The sequence below is a fragment of the Medicago sativa genome, chromosome 3, assembly GCF_051527215.1.
Source record: "Medicago sativa cultivar Bolivia chromosome 3, Bolivia_mono, whole genome shotgun sequence".
NCBI lineage: Eukaryota > Viridiplantae > Streptophyta > Magnoliopsida > Fabales > Fabaceae > Medicago > Medicago sativa.
The window spans coordinates 73,553,468-73,580,892 of record NC_140751.1 but is presented as its reverse complement, the minus strand read 5'-3'; the positions used below and the strand labels follow the sequence as shown (position 1 = coordinate 73,580,892).

The window sequence follows — 27,425 nt, the reverse complement described above, 5'->3', positions numbered from 1 at the left end:
AAGTTTAACTGTAGTTGAAAACAACACGAATCACCACAGCCACTAAAAACTAAAATGACAGTTAAAGGTAACAAAAATTCATAGATGCCAAATTCAAGTCACACACATATATAGAACAAGACAACTTGTTACTCCCTTCTCAATTTGGATTATGAGTCAGCATGCAAAATCGTTGCTTGCAGAAATTAAGATCAATTTTTCAATTGTTTTAAATTCACTGTTATATTTAATTTAATGGTTGGTTATAAATATTCAGAATGCCTTCTGCACTAATGTACAATATCACTAGCATAGCCACATTAGCAATTTCACATTGCTAAGCACCCAAGAGAGTAAAAGAGAGACTCAAAAGATGGGTGCGTGGTTGAAAAATGCAAAACCATATCTACTATTGTTGGCTGTTCAATTTGGTTCTGCTGGTATGTTCATTTTTGCCATGGATGCTATCAAGAAAGGCATGAGCCATTATGTCTTCATTGTTTACCGTAATGCCATCGCTGCTGTAACGTTAGCTCCCTTCGCATTTCATCTAGAAAGGTCTCTGCTCCCTCTTCCATTCAAATTTTAGACCAAATACGTTAACTTTATTTGACTCATTTTTGCTTATATTTTGTTACGGATAACGCATATGATTAACATTTTAATTAGGCCGTGCTAAAATATGTGTTTCTTTGTTTTGGCAGGAAAATTAGGCCGAAGATGTCTCTCCGTGTATTTTCAGAGATTATGTTACTGGCTTTCTTTGAGTAATGCTTAATCTTTATATCACTATATGGAATTAAATTTCTACTTTGCAATTATTTATAATGCAATACATTTTGGTACAAGAAAGAAACTTAATTAATTAAACTATATTATGTTATATTATTTACAGAATAATACTTGATCAATGCTTTGCCCTGCTGGGGATGAAGTTAACGTCTGCGTCGTTCTTGTCAGCTGTGATGAACTCCGCGCCCTCTGTTACTTTTCTGTTTGCGGTCATTCTAAAGTAAGTAATTAAATACTATCTGATATCATATTCTAAATTGCTGTTAAGCGAATCATATATTGCGGTAAAATGCAAACAAATGCGGTACATATTCTAGTTGCAAATGTTAATATTGCAGAGACCTCTAAAACCTTTATATTACGGCTACATTAACCAAAAACTGTCAGCTTAACAATAAAAATGAAAATCACAAAAAAATAATGTCTATAAGGGATGTTAATTAATTAAATTGGACAGACTGGAACACATGAAGATTAAGGAGATAGCATGTCAAGCAAAAATAATCGGCACCATTGTAACATTTGGAGGAACATTGCTAATGGCTCTGTACAAAGGTCCTGTAGTTAGTGTTGTGAGGTCATCCATCAGTCATGCTACCCGCCAGCCTGAAAATGTGAGTGACCCCACCGGTGACCGGTGGATCATAGGGACATGTTTCCTCCTCATTGGTTGCGCTGGCTTTTCCGCATTTTACATATTGCAGGTAATTTTTATTTTATTTTGAAATCGACGATATTAGTATTGTTATCAATAAAAAATTAACGTATGATATGAGAAACATGTATGTATATGTTTGGTTTAACGTGATGATTTTGTAGGCCATAACGTTGAGAAAGTACCCTGCACCGATGTCTCTCGCAACTTGGGTCTGTTTCATTGGCGCACTTCAAAGCTTCGTGGTAGCATTCTTCGCAGAGCGCCACAACTCTCATGCTTGGGCTCTTGGTTGGGATACAAGACTCTTTGCCCCAGCTTACGCGGTTAGTGTTTCGTTTTTTTATGAATAGAACCATAGAATTCACCTTTCGAGTTTAGAATACGCACCAACCACTTGCGCTATTTGGACACAATACAAGTATTGTTTCTCAAGCATCATTAAACAATTTTTTTCTTCCTTTTCTTGTGATTGATTACTACAGGGGATAGTTACATCAGGAGTGCAGTATTACATACAAGGTCTGGTTATAAAAACTATGGGACCAGTTATTGTGACTGCTTTTAATCCGGTACGTATGATCATCGTAACGGCCTTGGCTTGCATCATCCTCTCCGAACAACTTTTTCTTGGAAGGTACTTTATCTGTGCTAAGCAAGATACATATTTTTATGTTTATTAAGGATTATAGACTTATAGTTAAGTGTATTTATTTTTTATGATGACAGTATTATTGGAGCAATAGTGGTGGTTCTTGGGCTTTATCTAGTTGTGTGGGGAAAATCCAAAGAATACAAAGCTCGAAATCATATTCATATGCCACCCTCACCTACAAAGGAGGACTCATTGCATGACCAACAACAGCAGCTACCGGTGACAGTTCCTAGAAATGAAAGTAACGATATTAATGAAGCTCAATTGGTCATTCACAGTGAAGAAAAATGTCACGGTTGTGGCCAAAATTAAATGTGTCTTGGCTTTGTATAAAGAGACATTGATCGGTTTTACCATTTTCAAAGAGATAATGACAATGATCTAAGCTCAATGTCATGCATGTGTTACTAGAAAGAGGAATTTGGCCATTTGGCATGGAGCACTAATTGCTCATTTAATTAGTGGTCACTTGTTGGGAGTATTCATTAAAGGACATTCAAAAGAAAGAAAAAAAAGTGTGACCCATTTTGTGGTTTGAGATTCTAAATTTGTGAAAGTAAATGGCATTCTTGCACCATCTATTACATCTTCTTTTACACTTCATTTTTTAGAAATTCATGTGTGTGTTATCAAAATTAAGATGAGCTTCAATTGCAACATCTATACTCTTAAATATATGTTGATTAAATAATATTGTTAAGGTTCTTTAATAAAGTATACATGTGCTCTCAACAATAGAAGTTATTGGTTCACCTAAATTAGATAATAGCATACAAGATCGTGTCCATAGACTCTCTTGACTCTCCATCTCTCCCATTCTACAATCTTTGTTTATCAATTTTTAAAGCTTAGAGGAAATATTAGAAGAGAGATAGACAAATACTTTGAAAAGAGAGACAAAGAGAGTGAACGGAATGAACGAATTCAATTTCTAACATCTCATATTCGACGTCCAAAATCTTCACAATAATCATTACTAATTTTTTGTACCCACTATCACAATTGATTTAGTTGTTCATGTCCCAAAATAATGTCTTGATACATGAAATTCCCATTTGACCCTCTGAGTCTTTCTTCCCTCCTTTTAAGCTTATTCCACCGCTATGTCCAAACACACCCTCTTGCAAGAAGCCTTCACACATGAAACTGAAACTTATTAGGAGACAATAATAATAATAACAATAATAATAATAATAATAATAATAATAATAATAATAATAATAATAATAATAATAATAATAATAATAATAATAATAATAATAATAATAATAATAATAATAATAATAATAATAATAATAATAATAATAATAATAATAATAATAATAATAATAATAATAATAATAATAATAATAATAATAATAATAATAATAATAATAATAATAATAATAATAATAATAATAATAATAATAATAATAATAATAATAATAATAATAATAATAATAATAATAATAATAATAATAATAATAATAATAATAATAATAATAATAATAATAATAATAATAATAATAATAATAATAATAATAATAATAATAATAATAATAATAATAATAATAATAATAATAATAATAATAATAATAATAATAATAATAATAATAATGCTCCACATAACACTTGTCTAAAACTAAATTTGTAATAAAATGTCTAGTTTAATGAAGACGAGGTTGAGTTTTTTTTTTCATGTTTAGGGTCGAGGTGTTGTCATTGGTTTAGTCATTAGCCGCGACCAAATAAAGTATGTAGAGAATGATGATACAATTGTTGAAACACTAAATATTTGTTTTTTTAGAATTAAATATATGATAATTTCGTTTGTGATTTTTTCGTGAGCAACTCACGAAAAAATCACGAAAAAAATATCATATATTTAATTCTAACAGATAAACAGTTGACACTTAAGTAAAATTGTACTGTGACATGTCCACTTACGTTATTTGGTTATGACATAAAACCTTTGGCAACATGTCTTACTTAAGAGCAATGCTATATCTCTAGGAAAAAAAACATCAAGAATTCTTCAAGAATAAAAAGCAACCAATCACAATGCACTATTTGCCACAATTCAAGGAGGTGTGGCTGAAAAATAGGAAGTGGACAAATAAATCATACAATTAAAACTTGCCACATGTGTCTTGAAAAATTCTTGATGCTATTTTTCTAGATAAATAGCATTTTCCCTTACTTAAACATGGAAGTGTTGGAGAAGTACTATGTAAAAACATTGTTATAATTAATCTAATTGTTTCCAAGGTTCCGTGTTCGTGAAGGTATATATCTCACAAGGAATTATAACATACTCTCTCCGGTCTCAAATGTAAGAAACTTTTCACTTTTTAGATTCATTCAATAAATGATGTATGTGGTCTTTATTATATACCACATACATCATTTATTGAATGAACCAAAAAAGTGAAATGTTTTTTACATTTGAGACCGGAGGAAGTAACAGTGAAGATGTAGACGTAGTCTTTAAAATATTGGTTTCATTGTGATGGAGGGTGTTTTGGTGTGTACCTAGAATAATCTTAGAATAACAGAAGAGAAACGGAATTGGTCGAATGAAAATTTCGTGTGTCATTTGAGAAAATTATCTTGGAATAATAAACATTTTGTTTTTCGTGAGTAACTAAACTTTAGACCCGTGCAGATTTTATGGCTAAAGAAGGGTCACATGCAAGGTGTTCTGCTCACTGGAACTGCCCTCCGCCTGGCATGGAATATATCATCCTGAGAGATAAACTTGGAACTTAATTTCTTCTCTCCCTCTTTATTTTTTTCTTTCCCCGTTACATTGTAACACTACCAAAAAAAAAAATAGACCCGTGTCATGCACTGATAAAATTATCTTGGATTAATATTATATTAGAGATTAATTTTTCTTAATTCATTTCTATGCTACACCACTGGTAAAATTTGAGTTCATTTTGAGGCAAATACAGTTACGTGTGAACTCAAATATTTTAAACACAAATAAACCATTGTTAGCCGAATCATTCAGAGAACTTCATAGAGATAAATTTTGTATCATAAATCTAAGTGTAAAATATTTTTCAACGTAATCAAGTGGTTAATAAGTTTCATCAAGGACGAATCATTCAGGAGAACCTAAGTTTGATTCTTATGTAGAACAATATTTTATCAAACTTTACTTGCCTTTCGGCCAAACTCCGGATTATTAAAGCTCATACCTTAGAACAATATTTTATCAAACTTTACTTGCCTTTCGGCCAAACTCCGGATTATTAAAGCTCATACCTTTCGGCCAAATTCCAGATTATTAAAGCTCATTTTCCTAGGAACTCGGGTAAGCACACAAAAAATAAATTTTTTAAATTAATAATTACATCACATTTTTTTTTAAAAATAAATAAATAAACAGATATGCAAGATTTACATTTTTTATCCTTTAAACAATACTAACATATGAGCATTATTTGTTAACATTTTTCTAAAATAAAAGGAAAATATTTTATAGATGTAATAGATTGATGATCTAATAGAAATAGAGAGATAGAGATAAAATAAAATGTTGAACAAGTATAGAAGAGTAAGGGGTGTATAAATATCACTCTTGGAAATAAAATAGTATAGAATGGGCTAATCCCAAATAAATCAACACACAAGAACATAATAATAAAATAAGAATTTCTTTTTAGGCCCCCTCAATATCTTTCAGCCCCCCCCCCCCCCCCCCAAATTCCCTTTTTAGCCATGTTTTATACTTCCGCCATATCTCTCACGGAAGGTTTGAGAGATATATGCAATTTGCTCTGTTTCGGGAGATATCTCCCAGTCCCAGAGGTGAAAAACATGTATTTTCCATCATCACAATGAACATAACAAGAAGACATCTGTCATAATTCCTAAAAAAACACCTCCACTATTACAACGCATAGCACATAAACAAGATGCTGATTAGTTGGAAATAAGTTATAAGAAATAAGTAGGTGGAATGAAATATCTGCACCTCAACAATCAAACATCGTCTTGGCAACTCCCTAATTGTTTCCAATACATCATTTAAAACAATCTTCTCACATTTTTTTTTGAAACATTCTCACAAGTCACAAGTATTATTAACGATGGATATTGAACCTCATGAAATTAATATTTACGACCATGTTTGTATTAATTCTAAGAAGACATCTATCATAATTCCTAAAAAGTATCTCCGTCGTCACATAAAAAAATGCAGATGTCTTTCCACCTCCGGGAGTTATCTCTCGGAACAAAGCAAATTTTCCTGAAGATATATACCGCATGTTTAAAACTTTAAATCATGTGGTAAAAAGGAAATTTTGGGGCCTAAAAGTTATTAAGAGGCCTAAAAAGCATCCTTCTAATAAAATAATAACTAATTAAAAAATCCAAGTAAAAAACACAAGGACCAGCGACCGTGTTACCAACGTTATGCATGAAGATTTGTGTTACTGATTTTTCAGTGGGAGTGATGATGATTTGTAGAAGATGGTGAGAATGGAGGTGGTGGTGATTGGTGAATATGGCTCGAGTTCCATGAATCTCTACATTTTTATCCTCTCGGCTTTTCGGTTCACCTCTTATTTAGCCTCCTCTTTTACTCATGTCTCTCTATTTCATTTATAGATGAAAGTCCTTTCTTATATTATTGTTGATGCTTAATATTCAATCGTCACAATTTCAAAGCACATGTTTTGGTGCAGAAAAATAGGTTAAAGATTGCTTTTCACCTCTCCTTCCTAAAGCGTGTTTGTTTTGTGTGATGGCTTAGCTTGTGCCAATGCAGGGAGTGGTTAAGCTGGTCTAATGCAAGCTGTTATATTGCCGAAAAAAGCATTCATGCAGCAAAATGTATAAAGAGTAGTTTGCATTTCTCATTTTAATTAAATGACAAAACTTAAGTACATTGCTTTATTTTATTTTTTTGTAGTTCTTCAAATAAAATACACTCATAACCATCAATGATTATTCAAATCCACATATTTCTCAAAATTATTATAAGCATAAAAGTAAATTTTATATGACAAACTGCACAAAAAGCTCTTAAAAAATACATTTAAGTTTGGTCCTTAATTGAAATAGATAGAACCTATAAACCATGCTATTGTCTCTTTTCTTAATCATTTTGATAATTTTTTGAAGAAAATGGGCCAAGGCATAAAAATGGGCTTAAAATATGTAAACCTGGGTGTAAAATGCACGATGAATCTTGACTAAAATAATGCATGGTGAATATTTTTTATTTTAGTGTTAAAAAATGAATTAGCCGGATAAAATTGAACAATAATATTAATACAGCCGATAAAAATGTTTGGGTACGGTAGTCAGAGATGGTGGTCGTACCCGATAAAATATTTGGGTATCGGCTAGTCTTGCTTTGGTTTTAGGTTGTAACTGATTGACTATGTGTTCTCTATGAGTGGTTTCTGTAACACACCTTGTGCTAAGGAACGACTCAGTGTTTGTTAATATAATCCATTTTTTATTCTTCAAAAAAAAATAATAAGGTTTTAGGTTGTAACTGATTGACTATGTGTTCTCTATGAGTGGTTTCTTTAGCACACATTGTGTTAAGGAACGACTCAGTGTTTGTTAATATAATCCATTTTTTATTCTTAAAAAAAATACATCCGATAAAAATAATATTTTTTGCTACTATAAAAAATCAATGCTAATACATTGATTAGATAGATGAATGAATTATAACGACAAGGGTAGATTAATGCATCATTTTAATTATGGGTTGGGTAGTTCAACTGATTTGAACTAACAATTAAGAAGTTGGAGTTCATGTTCGAGTTCTAACAAAAGAAAAAAAATAACATAGCAATTAAATACAAACATTTTTTATTAAAAAAATGAATCATTTTAATTCAACTACTATAATTCATCTTATGTCATCGTGAGCCTATCTCAGTTGTTATGGACAATGCATAATATATGCAAGGTCCAGGGTTCAAACCCCGGCCACCAAAAAAAAAACTATAATTCATCTTACACCAAAAAAATATCTATTATAGTTCATCTACGGTCGTGTTTCAAGTTTGACTTATAGCAATATATGCATATGATCACCCCTTAGAATTATCCACTCAGTCAATAAAGGTTGACTCAGTTGATAAAGAGTTGACTCGTCGCAAGATCGTAAATTCAACTTCTATCAACACAAGGAGATCTTGTAAGTAATTATTTTAACGTTAGTTGAACCTTGAGGTATGCCATGATACTAGTGAGTCTACGAAACCCAACTCATCTAACTCTTGTTTCTTCAATATTGATGTCATTTAACTCTTGTTTCTTCAATTTCACCACTATATTATTAAAGATAAATGATATTTGAACATCCATTTTGTGACAACTTTTGATACAACTTTCTCTCTTATACTCACATTATTTTTCTTTATCTCTCTATTGCTTTGATTTTCGTGCAAATATCTATTCTTTCTTTGCAAATTATAGTTGTCACTATAAGTTGTCAATTAAAGATTGTTCTAATAACACTCCTCATTATTAAATTTAGTGGTCAATATGTAAGCAAACCTTGTCTATTACCATTTCTTTTGCCACGACATCCTCACAATTCTCCATTTGATTGGTGAGTTGTCACCAATTTGTGAGTAACCATACACCTTTTAACCATTCTTCATTTCCATCAGCTTGTACTATCTTCTGAAAGCTTGAAGTTTTACCTTCTTGTCTTTTTCATCACCTCCATAGCTTTTCTATAAGATATCCCAAGCATTCTTGGAATTTGATGATTCTCCAATTTTCTCAAATACCTTTACATCAACACATTGATGAATAAGAAAATGTTTTATTTCTTCTTTGCATCCTAATGTAGGGAGAGACTCCACATTATTTGTTCCTTTGTTCATACACATCATGAACAACAAAAATCACCCTTGTTTAATTGCCTAAACCATCGATCCCAATTCTCGCCATCAAGAATGGGAAGATTAGCGTGAAAAATACCATTTTCAGCCATGATTGATCACTGAATCTTTTTTTCACTGCAGAAAGATCAAACCCCTTTGATCGTATTTGCTCTATGATACAAGTTCTATGTTCGATATAAAACCAACAATATACACTAATTGATATTAAAGAAGATTTTGAGAAGAAAATTTAGAGAGACTTATTATTGATACACGAGTGAATGAATTAATTGATTACAACAAGGTATCAATACTTTTTACAGGTGAGATTGCAACCAATTAACCCAATTTCTTGTAAAACAAGTAAACGATAAAACCATTAGTTAAAAGCTAACTAGCTCCTAATTTATACAACAAAGTAACAATTAACTAAATATAACTGGTTTGAATTACATCTAATATATATATATATATATAGAACATATATCTATTACGTGTATCTAATCTTAAAGGACAAAAATTAGGGATGGAAATCGGAAGGGTAGTAATTTTGTTGTTTGTAATATTGATTGATATAATTACCATACTCCGACAAGATTTTAGCATGAGATTCTATTTCTGTAGGTTCAATTCAATAAGATCTTATTACGGATTATGGCATCTGTTACCGAAAGAATTGACTTAGGGTAGTTATTATTAGTTAATTAATAGAGGCAAAAGCCCCTACATAACGAATAACGTTTTACTCATTCGTATCTTTAAAAATGGTGTCCACATGTACAGCACCCACTCTTACTTAACATCACAAAGGAACAAAATTGCTTGCGTCATGACCAAGCACTAAACGTAAATTCCATTTGTTGGTCAATGAAATCAAACATCTCCTACTTCCCATAAATTAAGCGAACACAAAATAAAGTGAAATTACAATAAGAGTACAATAAAATTTATTTTTATATCTCTCAAAAAAAAATTATTTTTATATAGAGATGCATATAATATCTTCCTCACTTTATTAATATTGATTCTATGATATCAACCGATTCGAAGTGGACTAAGATCGACGGTCGGAGTTGTGGTGACACGACGGACGGAGGATGGTGGCATTCTCTTGGTAGAGATGGTGTACATGCAAACACTTAGACAATTAGTTGTTTTTTGTGATTAGAGAATTGTGTACCTTTATCCACACGACACAATAAAAATAGGTTGGCCATAGTTTGTATTCGGTATAATTTGCACATCAACTTTTCATTTCCATTCCATCATGTGAATGCTAGTAGTAATACCATTAAATTTACCAGCGGCAAAGCAAACAAAAATTCTACGTGGGAATCAAATATAAAGAAAAATAAAATATTTTTAAAACCAACATATAAAATGTAAGGATAGAATATATTTTTAGTCCCATAAATTATAATTTTAGATTTAGTACTTACAAAAAAATTATTTAATTTTTGTCTCATCTTTTTAAGATTTTACAAAAAAAAAAAAAAGTGTTATTAGTCTTGTATTTAATCTCTATAACAATAAATTAAGGACTAAAATTAAACAAAATCTTAGGATTTTAACTTAAAAATTACGAGTGTTGAGGATACTAAAGACATAATTCGTAGTGGATTGAGTTTAGGTTTGTTCCAGAACTCACATAGATATTGGGTAAAGCAGAAGGGTTTAGACTTCCAAAATATGGTGACTCAATATTTGAATCTCAATCGAGTGAGGTATCAACATTTACTATTTGACATTGTGTCTCAAATAGGATTACCTCTAGAAGGAAAAAAAAAAAAAAAAAAACATTGATTCCATAATAAACATAAAATCAGATTCTAGTAATTGATCGGAATATGGGCTTGTTTTGGAAAATGGATAAGGGAATCTCTAAGGTGAAAATTTGAGGTGAGAGAGTTAGTGCCATTAAGTGCCGGTGTTGTGTGAAACTGGGGCTTCACTTTTTTTAAACAATTAGCTTTTTTGGCCTATATAAAGCCTATTTTGCATTTTGATGGTCACCCACAAACTCACAATTCACATAACCTATAGTTTTGTGTGTGCGCTTTGTGTGTGTATCAAACCCAGTGCTTCCATAGACCAATAGAAAAATGGAGGACCAAAATGCTAATGGTAAGTTGAACAATGGAGCACTGCTTCGCAAGATTAAACCATACCTTGCTATATTGTCCCTTCAATTTGGTTACTCGGGGATGTACATCATTACTATGGTTTCTTTCAAACATGGTATGAGCCATTGGATTCTCTCCGTGTACCGTCATGTTGTGGCCGCAATTATAATTACTCCTTTCGCGCTTGTGCTCGAAAGGTACCTTCCTCGATCATTTTCTTCCTCTTTTTATGTCTCTTTCAACGATGTTGAATTATTGATAGAGATTAGAAACGGACAAAATGAAATTAGTCTTTAGTTTTTAATTTTAATGTCTTTAACACTTGACAACAAAATTTGAGACGGATTTTTTTTTTCATATACAATTTCTTTCTAGAATTCAACTTTTTTCAGTATTTGTATAGCTACTATATACTTTGCCTTCATAAGCTTAACAAGGTTTTGTTTTGATTATTTATATTTACAGAAAAACAAGGCCAAAGATGACTCTCCCCATCTTCCTGAGGATAGTGGCACTTGGTTTCCTTGAGTAAGGCTCTTCGGGATATTTCCACCTAATGCTATATTCGCAGTATCGAATCATATACACTTAGTTCTGTTTATTAGTATCTTCATGATCATGAGTTAGGCACTGATAATATTTTTTGAAGCGCACAAGCATGCATGCATGCATAAGTAGCTATCTCTACAATATTCCTAATATATTTTATTTATCTATTTGAAGTACCATAAAATTCATAATCTTTCTTGGTTGGGTGGAGGAAATCAAAAAGATTCATAGGATATAAAAACACTAAAATATAACACTTTTTTGATCTCTTTGATTTATATTTTTTTAAAACCTTTTGCTTGGTCTTGCAATTTTTCACTGATTTACTAGATAATCGCAAATAAGAGTTTAATACATTTACAATTTTAGAAAAGAAGATTTAACATTCTAAAAAAACATTTTTCGGTGAATAAAAATAGAAGAACTAACTAGAACCTTACCTTTTTTTTGGTACAAAAAACTGGAACCTTATTTAACCAGCCTAAAAGCAAATAGAAATGAATTATTGTCGAATAATTACACCCTCATATTGCCCTGCATTTTCTAGCGGACTCATCATTTTGTATCAAGTGACCCACCACCACAAAAATCATAAGGACGAAATGTTCCCCATTGTGTGATTTCATTTCTTAGGATAATATATAGTTTTATGAGGCATTGGGTCTTCTACCTCTATTGCATGGGTACAATGAATTTCACAGCACCCGTGCAGAGAGTATGGAGAACCAAACTCTTCAAGTTACACAATCAATCAAACTAGAGTGAAGTTGTCATTGATTAATAAGTTATGTAATAATCAATATATTAAAAACTCGTTATTAATATCATTTTAATTTTTTACCCTTATCTTAATTCGTGCTATTGGAAAAAAGAATTAGCGAGAAAAATAAATTGTGGAGGATTTGAATTCCTAATCACTTCAATTCATATATATCTCTCAAACCATCGAGTCAATTTATATATTATTTTAAAGTTTTGGATTGAGATGTGATAATATAATTTTCTGGATATTGATTATTCGATAAAGATTTCACCAATAGCTGTTTAGCAATCCCCATGAATTATAGGAACAATTTTTACTATTTATTTAGTAAAAGGAACAAGTTATAAGGCAAGTAGTTTTTTTAGTTACAATAGTTTAAACATTTTTCTATGGCTAGGTTTTGTTTCTTGTTTTTTTTTCCGGCTCAAAGTACAAATTGCAGAGAATGAAATTGAAGTCAAATAGTTATTAATATTTTTTGTTGTTGATAAAATGAAACAGGCCAGTACTAGATCAAAACTTGTACAACATGGGAATGAAGATGACATCAACAACGTTTGCATCTGCCACTGTTAATGTCCTTCCAGCTATTACTTTTATAATGGCTCTCACTTTCAGGTAAAAGCTTCAATCAATTCACCATGAAAACAAAAACAAAAACTAATGTGCTTACGCAAAGGAAAAAAAGCTAGCTAGAATTGTGTGTTCCTGGAAAAAATAATTGGAATCCGACAATTTCGAACCATGGGGCCATATTAATTAGTGGACGAGGACGAATTTTTGTCCCTTACTACTAGTTTGTCACACTTTGCAAGGTTCATCTTTAAATTAAATTAAAGTTTGATTTAACATAGTCCAAACTTGAATTAAGATAAGCAACACATGATTTTCAATTTATGCATATCTAATCAGATTCCTCTAATTTTCTAATCTTTTATCTACTTTTTAAGATTTATTCTTCATTATTATTCCAATGAATCTTTTTTTATAATATTTATTCTAATAAATCTAATGACATGGTAATTAATATATTATTATTTTACTAATTAATCAGGTTAGAGTCAGTGAACTGGAGAAAATTTCACAGCGTAGCCAAAGTAATTGGAACGGTTGTAACCGTTTCTGGAGCTATGGTTATGACTTTGTACAAAGGCCCTGCCTATCAGATTATAAAGGGAGGAGGAGCCATCAACCACCACGCCTCCGCCGCAACCGACCAACCATCCGACCAAAATTGGGTGATGGGCACAATAATGCTTATATCAAGTTGTTGTAGTTGGGCTGGATTCTTTATTTTGCAAGTAAGCATATCCAAACCAAACATCAAGACATATATTCTTTACTTTATAAATTAGATTATTTTAATTTAAATTAGTGACTCCAAAAAAATTAAAATTTGATCTCTCACAGCAGTTGCACAGTGTAACAATTGTGGCGACCATTAGATATGGTGTGAGAATTAGTTTCTCTATAATGGTCCCCACAACTGTTGGAACGCTCTGTTTCACAAGAGATCCATTTTTCAAAGAAATGGGTCATTCTAATTAGTGTTAATAAACTAATTAATTAAATTATTTAATAATTAACTTATTTTTTAATTCAATGTGATAATTAACTTATGTTGCTACTTTGTGGGATTAGTCATTCACTTTGAAGAAGTATCCAGCAGAGCTATCACTAACAGCATGGATTTGCTTGATGGGTATTATTGAGGGTTCAATTGCATCACTTATATTTGAAAGAGACATGAGTGTGTGGGTCATAGGTTGGGACTCAAGGCTTCTTGCTTGTGTTTATTCTGTGAGTCTACCTTTATTTATTTACTTAGTGAATAATAATTAATTTCTAAAATGATTTCAATTCAACAAAATAATTTTTACTCAATATTAAATTTGTGATAATTATATAACCAGGGTGTGATATGCTCTGGAATGGCATATTATGTACAAGGGGTTGTAACTAGAGAACGTGGACCAGTTTTTGTCACATCTTTCAGTCCACTATGTATGATTATCACTGCTGCATTGGGTTCTCTTGTCTTAGCTGAACAAGTTCATCTTGGAAGGTAACACCCTTTCTCTTAAAATATGTAACAAAAATTAGTGATAAAAAAAAATTATAAGTCTCTAATTTAATTAAAATATTGGTGCTAATTGATTTTTTTTGTATTTCTTTTTCATTTTATAGTATATTTGGAGCTATTATCATCGTTATTGGTCTTTACACTGTGGTATGGGGCAAAAGCAAAGATCGTCGTGAAGACACATCAGAGATAGGAAAAGGTGAAGGCCAGGATCAATTGCCAATCAAGAATGGTACAAAATCAGGATCAGACATTTTTGAAGGCATTGAGATCAATGTTCCAGCTGAAAAATTGAAAAAAGGAGAAGCAAAAAATGTTCCAACATAAGCATGATGATGAAGTTTTTATAAGAATAAGAATAGTTTATATATCAATTTTTCCTATCTGCTAGAGGTTATGAAAGATTTTCTGCGGTGTGAAAATCTACTTCAATTTACCTTCCTAAGTGGTTTTACTTTTATTTTGTTATCTTAACTTTTTCCGTTCTCAAAGTATAATGTTATGAATCAAATAATGCAATATAATGCTTTAGTCTTTGTTTTTGTCCTTTCTAATACTTTTGATTCCTATCATTTTTTATTTGCCATGTTGAGCTACTTATCTAATGATATGTGCTTTTTAACCAAAGATTCTATATGTAAAATAAACAGTGCCACTGAACGTAGGAATCTGTTCCTTAAAAAAAAAAAATCACAAAAGTCAAACGAATCTATCACGACATTTGTAATTCTAATTCCCTCCTAAGTCCTAACAGGGGACTACGTTAAAACTAAAAGGGTTAAATATGTTTTTGGTCCCTATAAATATACAAACTTTTCGTTTTAGTCCCTCTAAAATTTTCCTTCAACTTTTGGTCCCTTAAAAATTTTCCTTTTTTACTTTTGGTCCCTCTTTTAAAGTAAAATCATATGTAGAATTCATATTTTTGAATAAAAATTTGCATAAAAATTCATAATATTATAAGAATATCTCCCAAAAAAAATTAGAATTTTTTAACATAACATGAATTTAATATGAATTTTTACATTTATTAGGGTTAAAAATTCATATTTAATTCATGTTTTGTTAAAAAATTCTAATTTTTTTTGGGAGTTTTCTTTCCAATATTCTACACATTTCTGCATAATTTCATTAAAAAAATACAAAAATTAATTTAAAAATAGGGACCAAAAGTAGTGATTGAAAATTTTATAGGGACTAAAAGTTGAAGGAAAATTTTAGAGGGATCAAAACGAAAAGTTGGTATATTTATAGGGATCAAAAACATATTTAACCCAAAATAAAATAAAGATTGGTTTCGTGAATTTCGTAAGATTTGGTCGGTAGAACTGATTTTAATTCAACACGTGCTCTTTGTATTTTTTTTTTTTAAGGAAATTTGCAATATTCAAAGACTTCTGTAAAAGAAAATTGAAAACGAAATAAAAACATACATGCACTAAATATAAGATAGAACACGATTTACTTTGGTCAGCAAAACAATGTAGTCATGTAGTTATGCTTCGATTACCGTTTGATCAAGATTTGACGGTCTTGATTTGTGCTCGGTATTTTAAGAATTTAACCCTAGAAATTAAATCTGTTTTTTTCTTAACTGTTCGATTAAGTCTGAAGGGTTAAGAATGTCTTGATTGCGTGAATACGGACAAAAAACAATTGCAGTAGGGATGGCAATGGGTACCCTATGGGTAGGGTACTACAGTGCCCTTCCCCATACCCGCGTATGTAAAAAATACCCGTACCCGAACCCATACCTTCATGGACAACAACTTTAGTGCCCTTCCCCATACCCTATGGGCACCTTAGTGCCCATACCCGCACACATTACCCGCACTTTAACTATAAAAATACAATAAAAATATCACAGTTGAAATAAAACTATGGTTCAAATTTTTTAAAATCAACTCATAAAATAGTACGAATCCTAGTATTTAACAAAATAAAAAACATCTAAAACATCCTTTAAAAATTGATGGATCAGTTATTGTATTATGTAGTTTTTAGGTTTAGGCTTAGACTAAAATAGCTAAATTAATTAATTAATTAATTAATTATACATCAAAAATAAATAAATTATTTATCATATAATATAAATATGTATATGCGGGTTGCGGGGCTGGGTAGTATGGTACCCTTACCCATACCCATACCTGTTTAAATTTGCGGGGAATACCCGGACCCAAGCCCATACCCATGAAAGCGGGGTTTTACCCTACCCATTGTGGGTATTTTTTGCGGGTACCCATCGGGCTTGGGTCCAATTGCCATCCCTAAATTGCAGTGAATCATATTTCTCATATATGGACCACGATTTACTAGCAAAACAACGTAGTCATGCAATCATGCTTCAGCAACTGTTCGATCAAGATCGGACGATCTTGATTTGAGCTCGGTATTTCAAAACTTTAACACTAAAAATTAAATCTAGTTTTTCTTAACCGTCCGATTAAGATCGAAGGGATAACAATGTCTTGATTGTGCGAACAAAATACAACTAGAATGAATCCTACTTCTCATATGTATTGTCCTCTTGTATACTCTTTATTATCATTTTATGTCTCTATCTCTCCCGTATATAGTATTTACATCTTTATGTTTTTACTTTTGGTTTCTCTCACCTCACACTCACAAAACCACAATTACAATCATGCCCTGCAGCAGATGATCCAATTCCAAACCCATGGGATAGGTTAGTAATTGAAAAAGGAACAAATTTTAAGTTGCAACCTAACCAACGGTAAGAATTTAACGTGGATAAACAAATAGAGAAAGTAAGGAACGGAATCACCACACAAGAATTTAACTAAAGGCAAGTTTAAAAATTTAATGTCATGAAAATTTTAAGTAGAAAATCCTATAATTGTAAAAAAAAAACTATGGACGCACATACTTCTCTTCCACAATCTCTGTATATCCGCACACTCTTTAAAGCAAATATAACTACATCAGACAACACTCTAAAAAAATAGTATAAGAGAAAAGAAGAAAGTCAATATTAGTCTAAGATGTTTGTGATTAGTATTTTGTAACGAAGAGGTAAGAACCATAACCGATATATAGTCTTGACAATCTCTATAAACTCAAAGCAATCATCATGTTGGCTAAAATCTATACATACATCTTTAACTTGCATTGCATATATATACTGACGGTGATAGTTCAAAAGAACTATCATATTTCACCGTAAATAGAGTGTATTTCACTTGTTGTTAAACCACTCCAAGATTATATTTTAACATATCAAAGAGCAGTTTGAAAAATTATGGTGCAACACCATGCATGTCAAAATTGATTCTTTTCTTATGTAGAAGAATGACCTAAGACCGGCAAAACATCACATCTTCACCAAAAAATTTAAGACATTAAGTATATGAATCACATATCTTGTATGTGTGTCGCATGTAACTCATTTATAATCGATGTGAGACTAACGACTCACACATGAATCCAAGCGTAAACGGTCCCAAAATAATATCAAGCTTGTGGGATACTTTGTGTAGCCGTGTAAATGCATTTTTTATTTTTTAATTATTCCAGAATATGGACTTAGGTATACCAATGGCATAACATCCCACTAAAATTTAGTAAAAGAAAATAGCAATTATTCACCCATTTTATATGCATTCATTATCTTTCACGTTCTGTCTGCCTATATATATTTCTAACTTTGCTTGCAAGTTGTAAGGGGATAAGAAGATCACAGCACATTTCTTAGAATTTAATGATTGATCATGACAATGATCCTACTATGCCATGCATGAGGGGTCATTCTTTAGCTATATTTGCAAAATATTCGACTATTTTTTGGTACAAAATATTATAGGATTTTAAATGTGGTTTGTGTGTCATCAGCTCACTAACGAATTATCAGATAGCCAAAGAGCACTACAAACGTGAAGGAATCTAGACAAGGAGAATCAAATTCAGATTCCTTTGAATCTTATACTTTTGTCACAAAGATCCCCTGCTAAGGACCTACAAGTTACACCCAACAAGGCAATTCCTACCAAGTCAATAATGATGAATAGTACAAAATCACATGCATATACACATATAATCAAAACCTTAATTGAGGACTTATTTTATTGTTTAGCCAAATTAATTAAGTGTATATCATGCATGCTTTATAGTAAAGCTTCTCACAAGTTTAATTGCACTTTTTCACGTGAGATATTCTTACATGAATGAATACACTATATACTTATGTTTACAAACAACCAATCAAAAATTTCTTAGATTAAAATAATAGAAATTATGCAAAATGTAAACAATCTAGTACTACTGATAAGTGTTTAAAAGTGATATATTTCATATAGGAGTTTAGGCATTTTAGTGACTTGTTTTGCAAGATTCTCTATGGAAAACTCCAAATATTGTGTTAATATGTCATTTATGCTTTTGAGCCTTATTCTACCCTTTTTGTGCAGGAAAATACAAGCAAGGAGCAAGAAAAGTCAAAATTCAAGGAAGCCACGCCATTAGCGTGTCCTACGCTATTAGCGTGAGGAAGAAAAGCCCAAGGTCAGAAAGGTACGCCAATGGCGCACCTGGAGCGTGAATCTGGAGCACTTGTGAAGAACACGCTATTAGCGTAAGCTACGCTATTAGCGTAATCACTCCAGAAAGGTACGCTAATAGCGTACCTGGAGCGTAGCAGGCCATGAAGAAACACGCCATTAGCGTGAGACACGCTATTAGCGTAAAGAGTCCAGAAAGCTACGCCATTAGCGTGGCTGGAGCGTAGAAGCAGGGCAAGGCCAACGTGGCAGCAGCCCATTGGCCAGATTATAGGCCGACTTACCACGATATTAGCGTAAATGGCGCTATTAGCATAGGTACAAAAACACAGGCCCATTTAAATAGCATTCTTACCTCTCTTTTAGGTCATTCACTATTCCATTGATATTTTTATACATTCTAAGAGAGAGGTCAGAGCTATTTCCAAGAGAGAAACACAAAGCAAGTGATTAAGGAGTAGATTCAACCCTAGATTCATTGAGACATCAAGGATCTTGGCATGGAATCTTCATCTTTCCTTCATTCCTTGCATTAGTTTACATGTCTATGTGTAGCTATCACCTTCTTTGTAGTATTGAGGTAACAATCAAGCTATTATGTAATCTTTTGATCTTTTAATATATAAGGTTCTAGCTTAATGATTCAATATTGTTGTTATTCTTGCTTTTAATGCTTTCAAAGAGATTCAAGATGATTTGGACACGAACTCTTGAATCTAGAACTAGAATAACAATCTATCTTATGTTATATCACTCTTGACAAGCTTGTAAACCTTTGATAATTACTTTTAATCAGGATTTTAATGCTTTCGGATACTTAATCAGGCTGGACACGGTCGATTAAGTTATCCGATCGACTTTGTTATCGTTTAAGGGATTTGGACACGAATGTTTAAACGCTAACTTAGAAATAACGATGTCACTTTGGACACGAAGGATGTTGTAGAAATGATTGTAATAATATTGGTTATAAAGCTAGAATCTGTTAATCGATCGAGAGATTGCTGCTGTTATGCTTGCTCGTTATCTTATACCGCAAGCGAAATAGTTCGATCTCTTCTCGTGTTTAATTTATTGTCATCTATGGATATAGTGTTACAAACAAACATTTTATAAATGATACCTTAATGTGAAAGATTGTGAAAACGCTTATGATATAACGCAACTCCCTGTGGAAAACGATCCTATATATACTCACGTGTACATAGTTATATGACATGTAGGAAAAACTTACATCAACTACCACAGTATAAAATTATTATAATGGTGATTGTTAATTAGTGGTACTTATATACAATATCCTATCCTATTACAATAATTACTCATTTCCACTTTATGTTTGAGTGTTGCTTTCGCAATGTGATTGGTAGTAGGTCATGACATTATTCACATTATTATTACCAACTTCCCTTGTGAACGCAAAGACCAACCATTTTTATACTGTGTGTAGTTTCCATGTCATCCCCAACTTGTTTGTGTTCCATTAGAAGTCGGCAAAGTAAGACATGTACACATGCATACATAGAGTTGGGGATACTGTTTCAGGTAATCTTGTTTGTCATATGATCACATTAACTCCTTTGGTTTGAGCAGGGTCGGTCCAATGATCAGGCTGTTAAAGCCCTCGCTTAGGTCTCCTAACAAACAAAAACATTTTTCATTAGATATTATAAACAAAAAGACTTCATACATAAACTAAATTGGCTACATACATTAAAATTTATTTTAGACCTCATCTACAAATAAAATTTATTGGACCGGCTCTGAGTCTCAGCTTCCGTGTCATCATAGGATTCTTATTAGAAAGTCATGGGGAGAATAAGGAATGACAATGAACTTATGATTCAAAACCACCAAGAGATTGAGACAGTACTCTAACACCCAATACCATTAAAGCATTGAAATATGGGTTACATCTCTTATATGTCTTGCATTTGGTCCATTAATAATTGATGTGAGTTACATCTTCTGTCTTTTACCTTGTTTTGTCTCATGATTTTACTTTAATATTTCCATGTCCTAGAATTAGTCTAAAATTAGTAACATGTCTCTTAATTTAAAAGATACATGAATGTTAGAACGGCAACTGATTTTAAAAGAATAACTAAACAATAATAAAAAACAACAGACAAACAAAGTTTGGTAACGAAGTTCGGTCAATCGTGTCTGCACGAATCTCAGACAAGAGAGCAGTTGTAGTTCTGTTTCATCTATTGTGGAAGGATTAGGGTTTATAGTGTTATATTTAAGGCAAATGTTAACTTGTGCCCTTAAGGACACATGTTAAGAAATTTATTATAGAAATATACGTATCAAAAGTCATGCAGTCAACCTTTTAAAAGTTAAATTATCATGTTTTTCAATGCAAAGTTGTTCATTTTGAATTTCTTAACATGTGCCCTTGGGGCACAAGTTAACATGACCCTATATTTAAATACCATGGTCAAGATTACAATATTATTTCTTATACCGTCCATCCCTCCCCACTTGTCAATATAAGTCATACCTAGCTAGCTAAGCATAGAAAAGAGCTCCATTCCACAAGATTATGAAATTTTACAACAATCCCAAAAGTTAAGATCAAGCATTGAATTATCTTGCATTTACGTTATGTGGCTTTTGAAATGCTCTAATACCTTTATGCTGATACAAATTACGTCATCGAATCACCTGTTAAATTGGATCAATGGAGAGAGAGTTTTTCAACAGTACTCAACAAGATTTTAAGTACTCTTGTGGTTTCTTTTTGGAATCTCTTGCAATCATAATATTGCTTTGCAAGTGGTGCTTATGTCATGCAGTATAATTCATTTCGTCTCATCATAGAATGGAATAATGGCACAATGAAGAGAATCAAATTCCATTACATTCGGCACAACTTACACAAATAGTAGTTTCTCACTGCTTAACATCACGAGGCAGAATATGATACATGTACAATCAGTGGCTGATTCTAAAATTCCTTTTTTGTAGACAATAAAATAGTCTATAATATTTTTACGTAATAAAATTTTACAAGAAATATAAATTTTTCCTTCAAAAAAAAAAAGAAATATAAATTTTTGTTTTTTGAGGGAATATAAATTTAATTATTAAAAAATTCAAAATATCTATAGTATTTTTGGTGCATTCTCATACTTTAAAATATATTTTGTTTTTTTTATTCAATTACCCATGACATTTTTTGAAAGAACAGTTTTTGAAAGAACAGTTTTTTAGAGAATGATAAACTAATACTTATGATTAATATAATTTTAATTTTAAGAATATAATAACAACATAGATTGGATTTGAAAAATTCATATAAACCCTCCATAACCCCCCAAAATCCTCCCCCAATACAATTTTTGAGTTCGCCCAAATGAGGGGGATTTTTTATTATGAATAAAAAATTAACCTCCAAAGCCCTCTCCCCCCAATGTCTTCTATCTCCTTCCTTTTTTCCAAAACCCTCCCCTCCCCTCCCCTCCAAACTCCCAAACAAAGCCTAAGGGTATTTGGCTATTCACTCCTATTGAAACTATTTTTATGGATGGAATTAAATAAGAGAAATATAGAAATAGTATTTGAACAATCATTTAGTTGTCCAACAATCATTTAGTTGTCCAACAATGTATTTATGTCCTTTCAAAAAAAACAATGTATTTATGTATCGTGTAGATGCGCTTTTATTTTTTTATCAGCTTTTTTTTTTCTCGAGTTAAATCAATAGTTATAAATAGTATATTTTTATATGGTTGTAAAGTTTTAGTTGTTCAAATAGCATTTCTCATTTTCTTAACAAGAAATAAAAATATAATTTCTCATTAAATAATCATAACAATTTTTCTTGTGAAATTGCACATTGACATTCTATGATTCCATTAGATTCTTTTTTCATCATGCCCCACTGTTTTTTTTTTTTTTAAAGAAATCATGCCCCACTGTTGTAGCTTCTGTTTTCAACAGATTAAACACCAATATTGTGCAAAGGTATAGTTTGTATTCCGTAAAAGACCCCACATCAAATATATCCTTAGATAGTGATAAATATTTACTGCCGCAATAATTTAGATTCTAACATATAAATTGCTGTGGCCGAAAATGGTGGATATATAGTTGGAGTTTTTGGTTTCACATTTATCAATTTCATTCTCCATTAGTGCTACTTTTCATGAATGTCCCAATAAAGCTAGGTTAGTAAACGTGATACACTAATATTTGCCATATATTTGCCGTCCATTGTTATCTAGCTAGTTCAACACATCATTGCCAAGTTTTCCTGTTTGGGAATTCCTCTTAGCACAAGTGGTCGACAATCATTTTTCAACTTCAATTTGATCCATTTGAAGCTATAAAGCAAATTATATTGCTTCCAAGTTATGTGATTTATAGTGGCTGGTAGGTCCAAATTTCATAGCTAGCACTCATCAAATTTGCTAACACTTCTTCTATCGCTATTGCTTCCACCCTTTATTTAAACTTTCATATTCAACAAAGCCTTAAATTAGTAACATGTGGGATTTATTATTTAGAATGTCTTTTATTATTCTTTTTACGTAACGGAAGTACAATTAATAAAGTAAGGAAAGCAAAACATAGTTTAGGGGAAATCGAACTTCTCAAAGATTACTACGACAATTTAAAAGATGGGATAGTGCGTCACTTTATACATACTTAAAAACTATGAGAAATTATATTTGTATAACTATTTTGTAACAATTTTTGAGACAATTCTCTCTCATATTTTTATTATGTTTGTTGTATATGTCTTAAAATCTCAAGTGTAGATTCGGCTTATCTTGCAACGTGGATGCTCAAAAAGAGTAATAAAGTGATAAACCAAGATCCTTCCCACAAAAATTGGTTGTGTTCTTAATCTCAACACTTTCTAAGTAAATGATCCACAAGGATTGGTCCCTTCATTTTATTTTATTCGTGATTTTAGTCTCATTTCTAAATTAATCCACGATTTTGACCATAACATGGTTAATTTCAAGTCCTATAACATGCTTAATTTGATTAAACAAATTTTTTTTCCGAGAGATATCTATACTATGATATTTTGGTCTCCGAAAACTCTACATTGGCTAATTCCTTAATTTGATCAAGCTTGATCTCGATGTAATCAATGTCTACTTTTAGTGTATATATCTCTCCTATTGGATTTCTTCATTTCTTTTGAGAAATAGATAAGATCTTAACTCCTTATTGATAGGTTGAATCCGATTGATTTATATATTTGGCGATTCTTCAATTAATTTTTGACTGATCACCGATGTGTTTAACATCAAACTAAAATTAGTTTTTTTTTTTTAAATTCTTACAAACCAAATAAATTCATTGACCGTAAAAAAATATGTAACTAAAACTTCTTGTCGACAATAATAGAACTACTTCAATCTCAACATGAAAAACTTAAAGATAATTAGATATGCATAAACCAAAGATGTCTTTTTTTGAAGAAAATAAACCAAAGATGTCTAAATTCCATCAAAATAAAAAAAGGCTAGATACATACCTAAGAAAATACTAAAAGTAGAATTGGATTTTATATATGCACTAAATTGACAAAAATAAATGATAAATTATGACGGAAAGATGAATCAATTATATTTTGGATATGTTCTTTGGATTTTGGAGGACACCATGCTATGACCATAAGGTGCATTGCTTATTGTACAAAATTAAAGCATGCGTGTCCCATATAGAAGAAATTGAACGCTACTACCTACTAGTAGCTTTCTTGTTAAAGAAATCTCATCTTTTTGACCAAAATAAAGACCATGAGAACTTTTATGGAGATAATAATTGATTTAAGCGTCCATAAAAATGCCAACATCAATTAACTAGTCACAAACTTGACTCTTGTGCATGAGCACTACGAAACATAACATTATTGTGTGTGTGTGTGTAACGTTATTTGTCATAATCTTTTTTTTTGACAAGTTATTTGTCATAATCTTAAAAGTTGTGTTTTGTGGAGTGTATTTTAATTTTTTTTTTGGTACAATTTTAATTCTATTTTTTGTCAAGTATTCATTTCTTTTAATTCGATTTAATAAAAGTATCATGAACATTATTTTAATTTGATTTAATAGGACGCATAATATTATGGTTATCATATATGTAAATTTGGTCAAAAAAATCATATATGTAAATTGATATTTAAAAAGAACTTATTACTTCAATAGAATAACATGACAAAATAGGGGTTGTCTAATACGAACCGATCCAATAGTAGACTCTTCTATTGTTAGTAAATTATAATAAAATATTAGTTTCATTCTACATTTTTTATTATTTTTAAAAAAATTTGTTAACAATAGTAAAGGTTCATTTTTAATGTCATCGTGAGCTTAGCTCAGTTGGTAGAGACAACACATGGTAACATGCAAGGTCCGGGGTTCAAACCCCGGCCACCACCCAAAAGGTTCATTTTTAATCATTTCTGAGATGTTCATATTAGACACGCCCGACAATACAATATATTAATCATTTCTGAGATGTTCATATTAGACACGCCCGACAATACAATATATACATGTCTTTAAAAACTCTTAAGACTATAATAGAGGTTGAGAAAACAATTCTAAAAAATCACATCAATTCATTTTTAATCATTTCTGAGATGTTCATATTAGACACGCCCGACAATACAATATATACATGTCTTTAAAAACTCTTAAGTCTATAATAGAGGTTGAGAAAACAATTCTAAAAAATCACATCAATATTTCGTGCAAATATGTTTAATTTTTTTTCTTAATATTTAAAAGCTATAATATTAATATATTTTCTCTTTTTCTTACTTTATTCTATTATTTTGTTAATGCATATAAACCTTTAATTTAGTGGCAGAGCCACATTCAAGTGAATATCGACGTCTACTCTTTTTAAGTTTTTATTAGAAGCTCTTTATTTATTTTATTTTAAGTTAAGCCTTTACAAATTACTATAGAATGATTGAACAAAAAAGTGTCCCATGCATAATAGTAATATATAATAATTTGCTTGACCAATCCACTTTTTAGTACCAAAAAAACAATCCACTTTTTCATTTAAATACCATTGGTACGAAAGCTAGCCAGGTTGCTAAAAATTAATATACATCACTTGAAAAAGTAGGAAGAAAATATCGATATTACTATATTAATTACAGTTGCACCACTTAAAAAAGAGATCAGGCAACTTATACATAAATTGAAAGAAAAAAATATATAGAAACAAACAAAGAAAGTAAAAGATGAATAGTTTAAATTTGCAAAAGTTTATCACTTTTATGTGATTCAAAAGAGACAACAACTTTTAAAAAGTAGACAGATTTAAATGCAATCAAGCAGCTTATAAAAAAAATTGCTATATAGCACTTAAATTAATCCACTCGCAATATAAGCACGCTTATATGAACGTATTTTTTTTCCTCAAAGAGTCCAACTCACACAACTATATTATTAATATGTAACCAAAAAAAAATATATATTATTAATATACTACAGAAGGTTTAAAATCAGCAGTAACTTGATTAGTTAGACGAAAGAAATAATGTTCTCGTTCTTTTGATCTCCAAAGTCTTTTAAGTTATCTACATCTTGTAATTTTCAAGTTTGTCACGTGTATAGATAGATGACAATAGTTATTTGTTTGGGAGTTTGGAGAGCGTTAGGACTTGGGAGAAGCAATGAATCAACATCCAGAACTTCTAAGATATTGGTTATATTTTCTTAAGATATTGGTTATATGGGCCAACTCTCTTATATAGCCAATATTTTCTTCATGTCGATATCAGATTAATCACTCACATTTGAATTTCAATAATCTCCCTCTTAATTAAGTGTGAATCATTCACATCACTAGACTTGACCCACACTAGGATCTCACTACCGCTCCCCTGCCATGCTAAAAGATGACTCTGATAACATCTGTTGGGAAGTCTGAGCAATGTGATAAATGTCTAGGACCCCCATTAATAAAATAAAAAAATCTTCATGACCCCTTACAAACCTTGCACCACGTCAATTAGAAATGGTATATATAAGAGAGATGAGTCAGATACCCAATTCCTTAAAGTTTTGCGTATATATGTGGTGTCAATATCTCTTCGGGGTCTTAGATTTTTAGTTCGTTGCTGCTCAATAAGCACCCCAGACTCCCCCAACAAGTGGTATTAGAAATATGCTTCGACATGGGAGCAAGAGTGAGATCCTAATGATATGGTGTCAAAATGTCTTAAAAGTTCTAGACATTTATCTCATTGTTGCTCCTGACGCTTCTCAGACTCTCCAACAAGTGCTATCAGAGTCATGATTCGACTTGATGGAGGATCGGGAGTGGATCCTAATGTGGATCAAGTCTAGTGGTGTGGGAGATTCACACGTAACTTGAAGATTGTTGAAATTCAAATGTGATTGGTTAGTCCTTCGTCGACTATAAATGAAGGAAATATTGGATATAAAAATAGATATAACTTAGATATTCA

General features: G+C 31.3%; 2 protein-coding genes across 2 annotated transcripts; both read left to right on the top strand.

Annotated features, from left to right (window-relative positions):
- Nucleotides 1-275: 275 nt before the first annotated feature.
- LOC146940035 (WAT1-related protein At4g08290-like) lies at nt 276-2,677 on the top strand. Its single transcript, XM_085753615.1, has 7 exons — nt 276-537; nt 684-746; nt 875-991; nt 1,229-1,475; nt 1,591-1,752; nt 1,912-2,063; nt 2,156-2,677. The coding sequence occupies exons 1-7, from the start codon at nt 353-355 to the stop codon at nt 2,391-2,393; spliced, it is 1,164 nt and encodes a 387-aa protein (XP_085609741.1). The 5' UTR covers nt 276-352; the 3' UTR covers nt 2,394-2,677.
- An 8,266-nt stretch (nt 2,678-10,943) lies between these two features.
- Nucleotides 10,944-15,004, top strand: UMAMIT17 (nodulin MtN21 /EamA-like transporter family protein). Its single transcript, XM_085753614.1, has 7 exons — nt 10,944-11,252; nt 11,521-11,583; nt 12,869-12,985; nt 13,422-13,668; nt 14,009-14,167; nt 14,281-14,432; nt 14,555-15,004. The coding sequence occupies exons 1-7, from the start codon at nt 11,035-11,037 to the stop codon at nt 14,775-14,777; spliced, it is 1,179 nt and encodes a 392-aa protein (XP_085609740.1). The 5' UTR covers nt 10,944-11,034; the 3' UTR covers nt 14,778-15,004.
- Nucleotides 15,005-27,425: the final 12,421 nt, after the last annotated feature.

Excerpts from the sequence above, each read along its gene's own strand:
- LOC146940035 (XM_085753615.1), top strand. The coding sequence starts at position 353 with ATGGGTGCGTGGTTGAAAAATGCAAAACCATATCTACTATTGTTGGCT. Across the intron at positions 538-683 it reads TTCGCATTTCATCTAGAAAG|GAAAATTAGGCCGAAGATGT; the intron begins GTCTCTGCTCCC and ends TTGTTTTGGCAG. Across the intron at positions 992-1,228 it reads CTGTTTGCGGTCATTCTAAA|ACTGGAACACATGAAGATTA; the intron begins GTAAGTAATTAA and ends TAAATTGGACAG.
- UMAMIT17 (XM_085753614.1), top strand. The coding sequence starts at position 11,035 with ATGGAGGACCAAAATGCTAATGGTAAGTTGAACAATGGAGCACTGCTT. Across the intron at positions 12,986-13,421 it reads ATAATGGCTCTCACTTTCAG|GTTAGAGTCAGTGAACTGGA; the intron begins GTAAAAGCTTCA and ends CTAATTAATCAG. Across the intron at positions 14,433-14,554 it reads GAACAAGTTCATCTTGGAAG|TATATTTGGAGCTATTATCA; the intron begins GTAACACCCTTT and ends TTCATTTTATAG.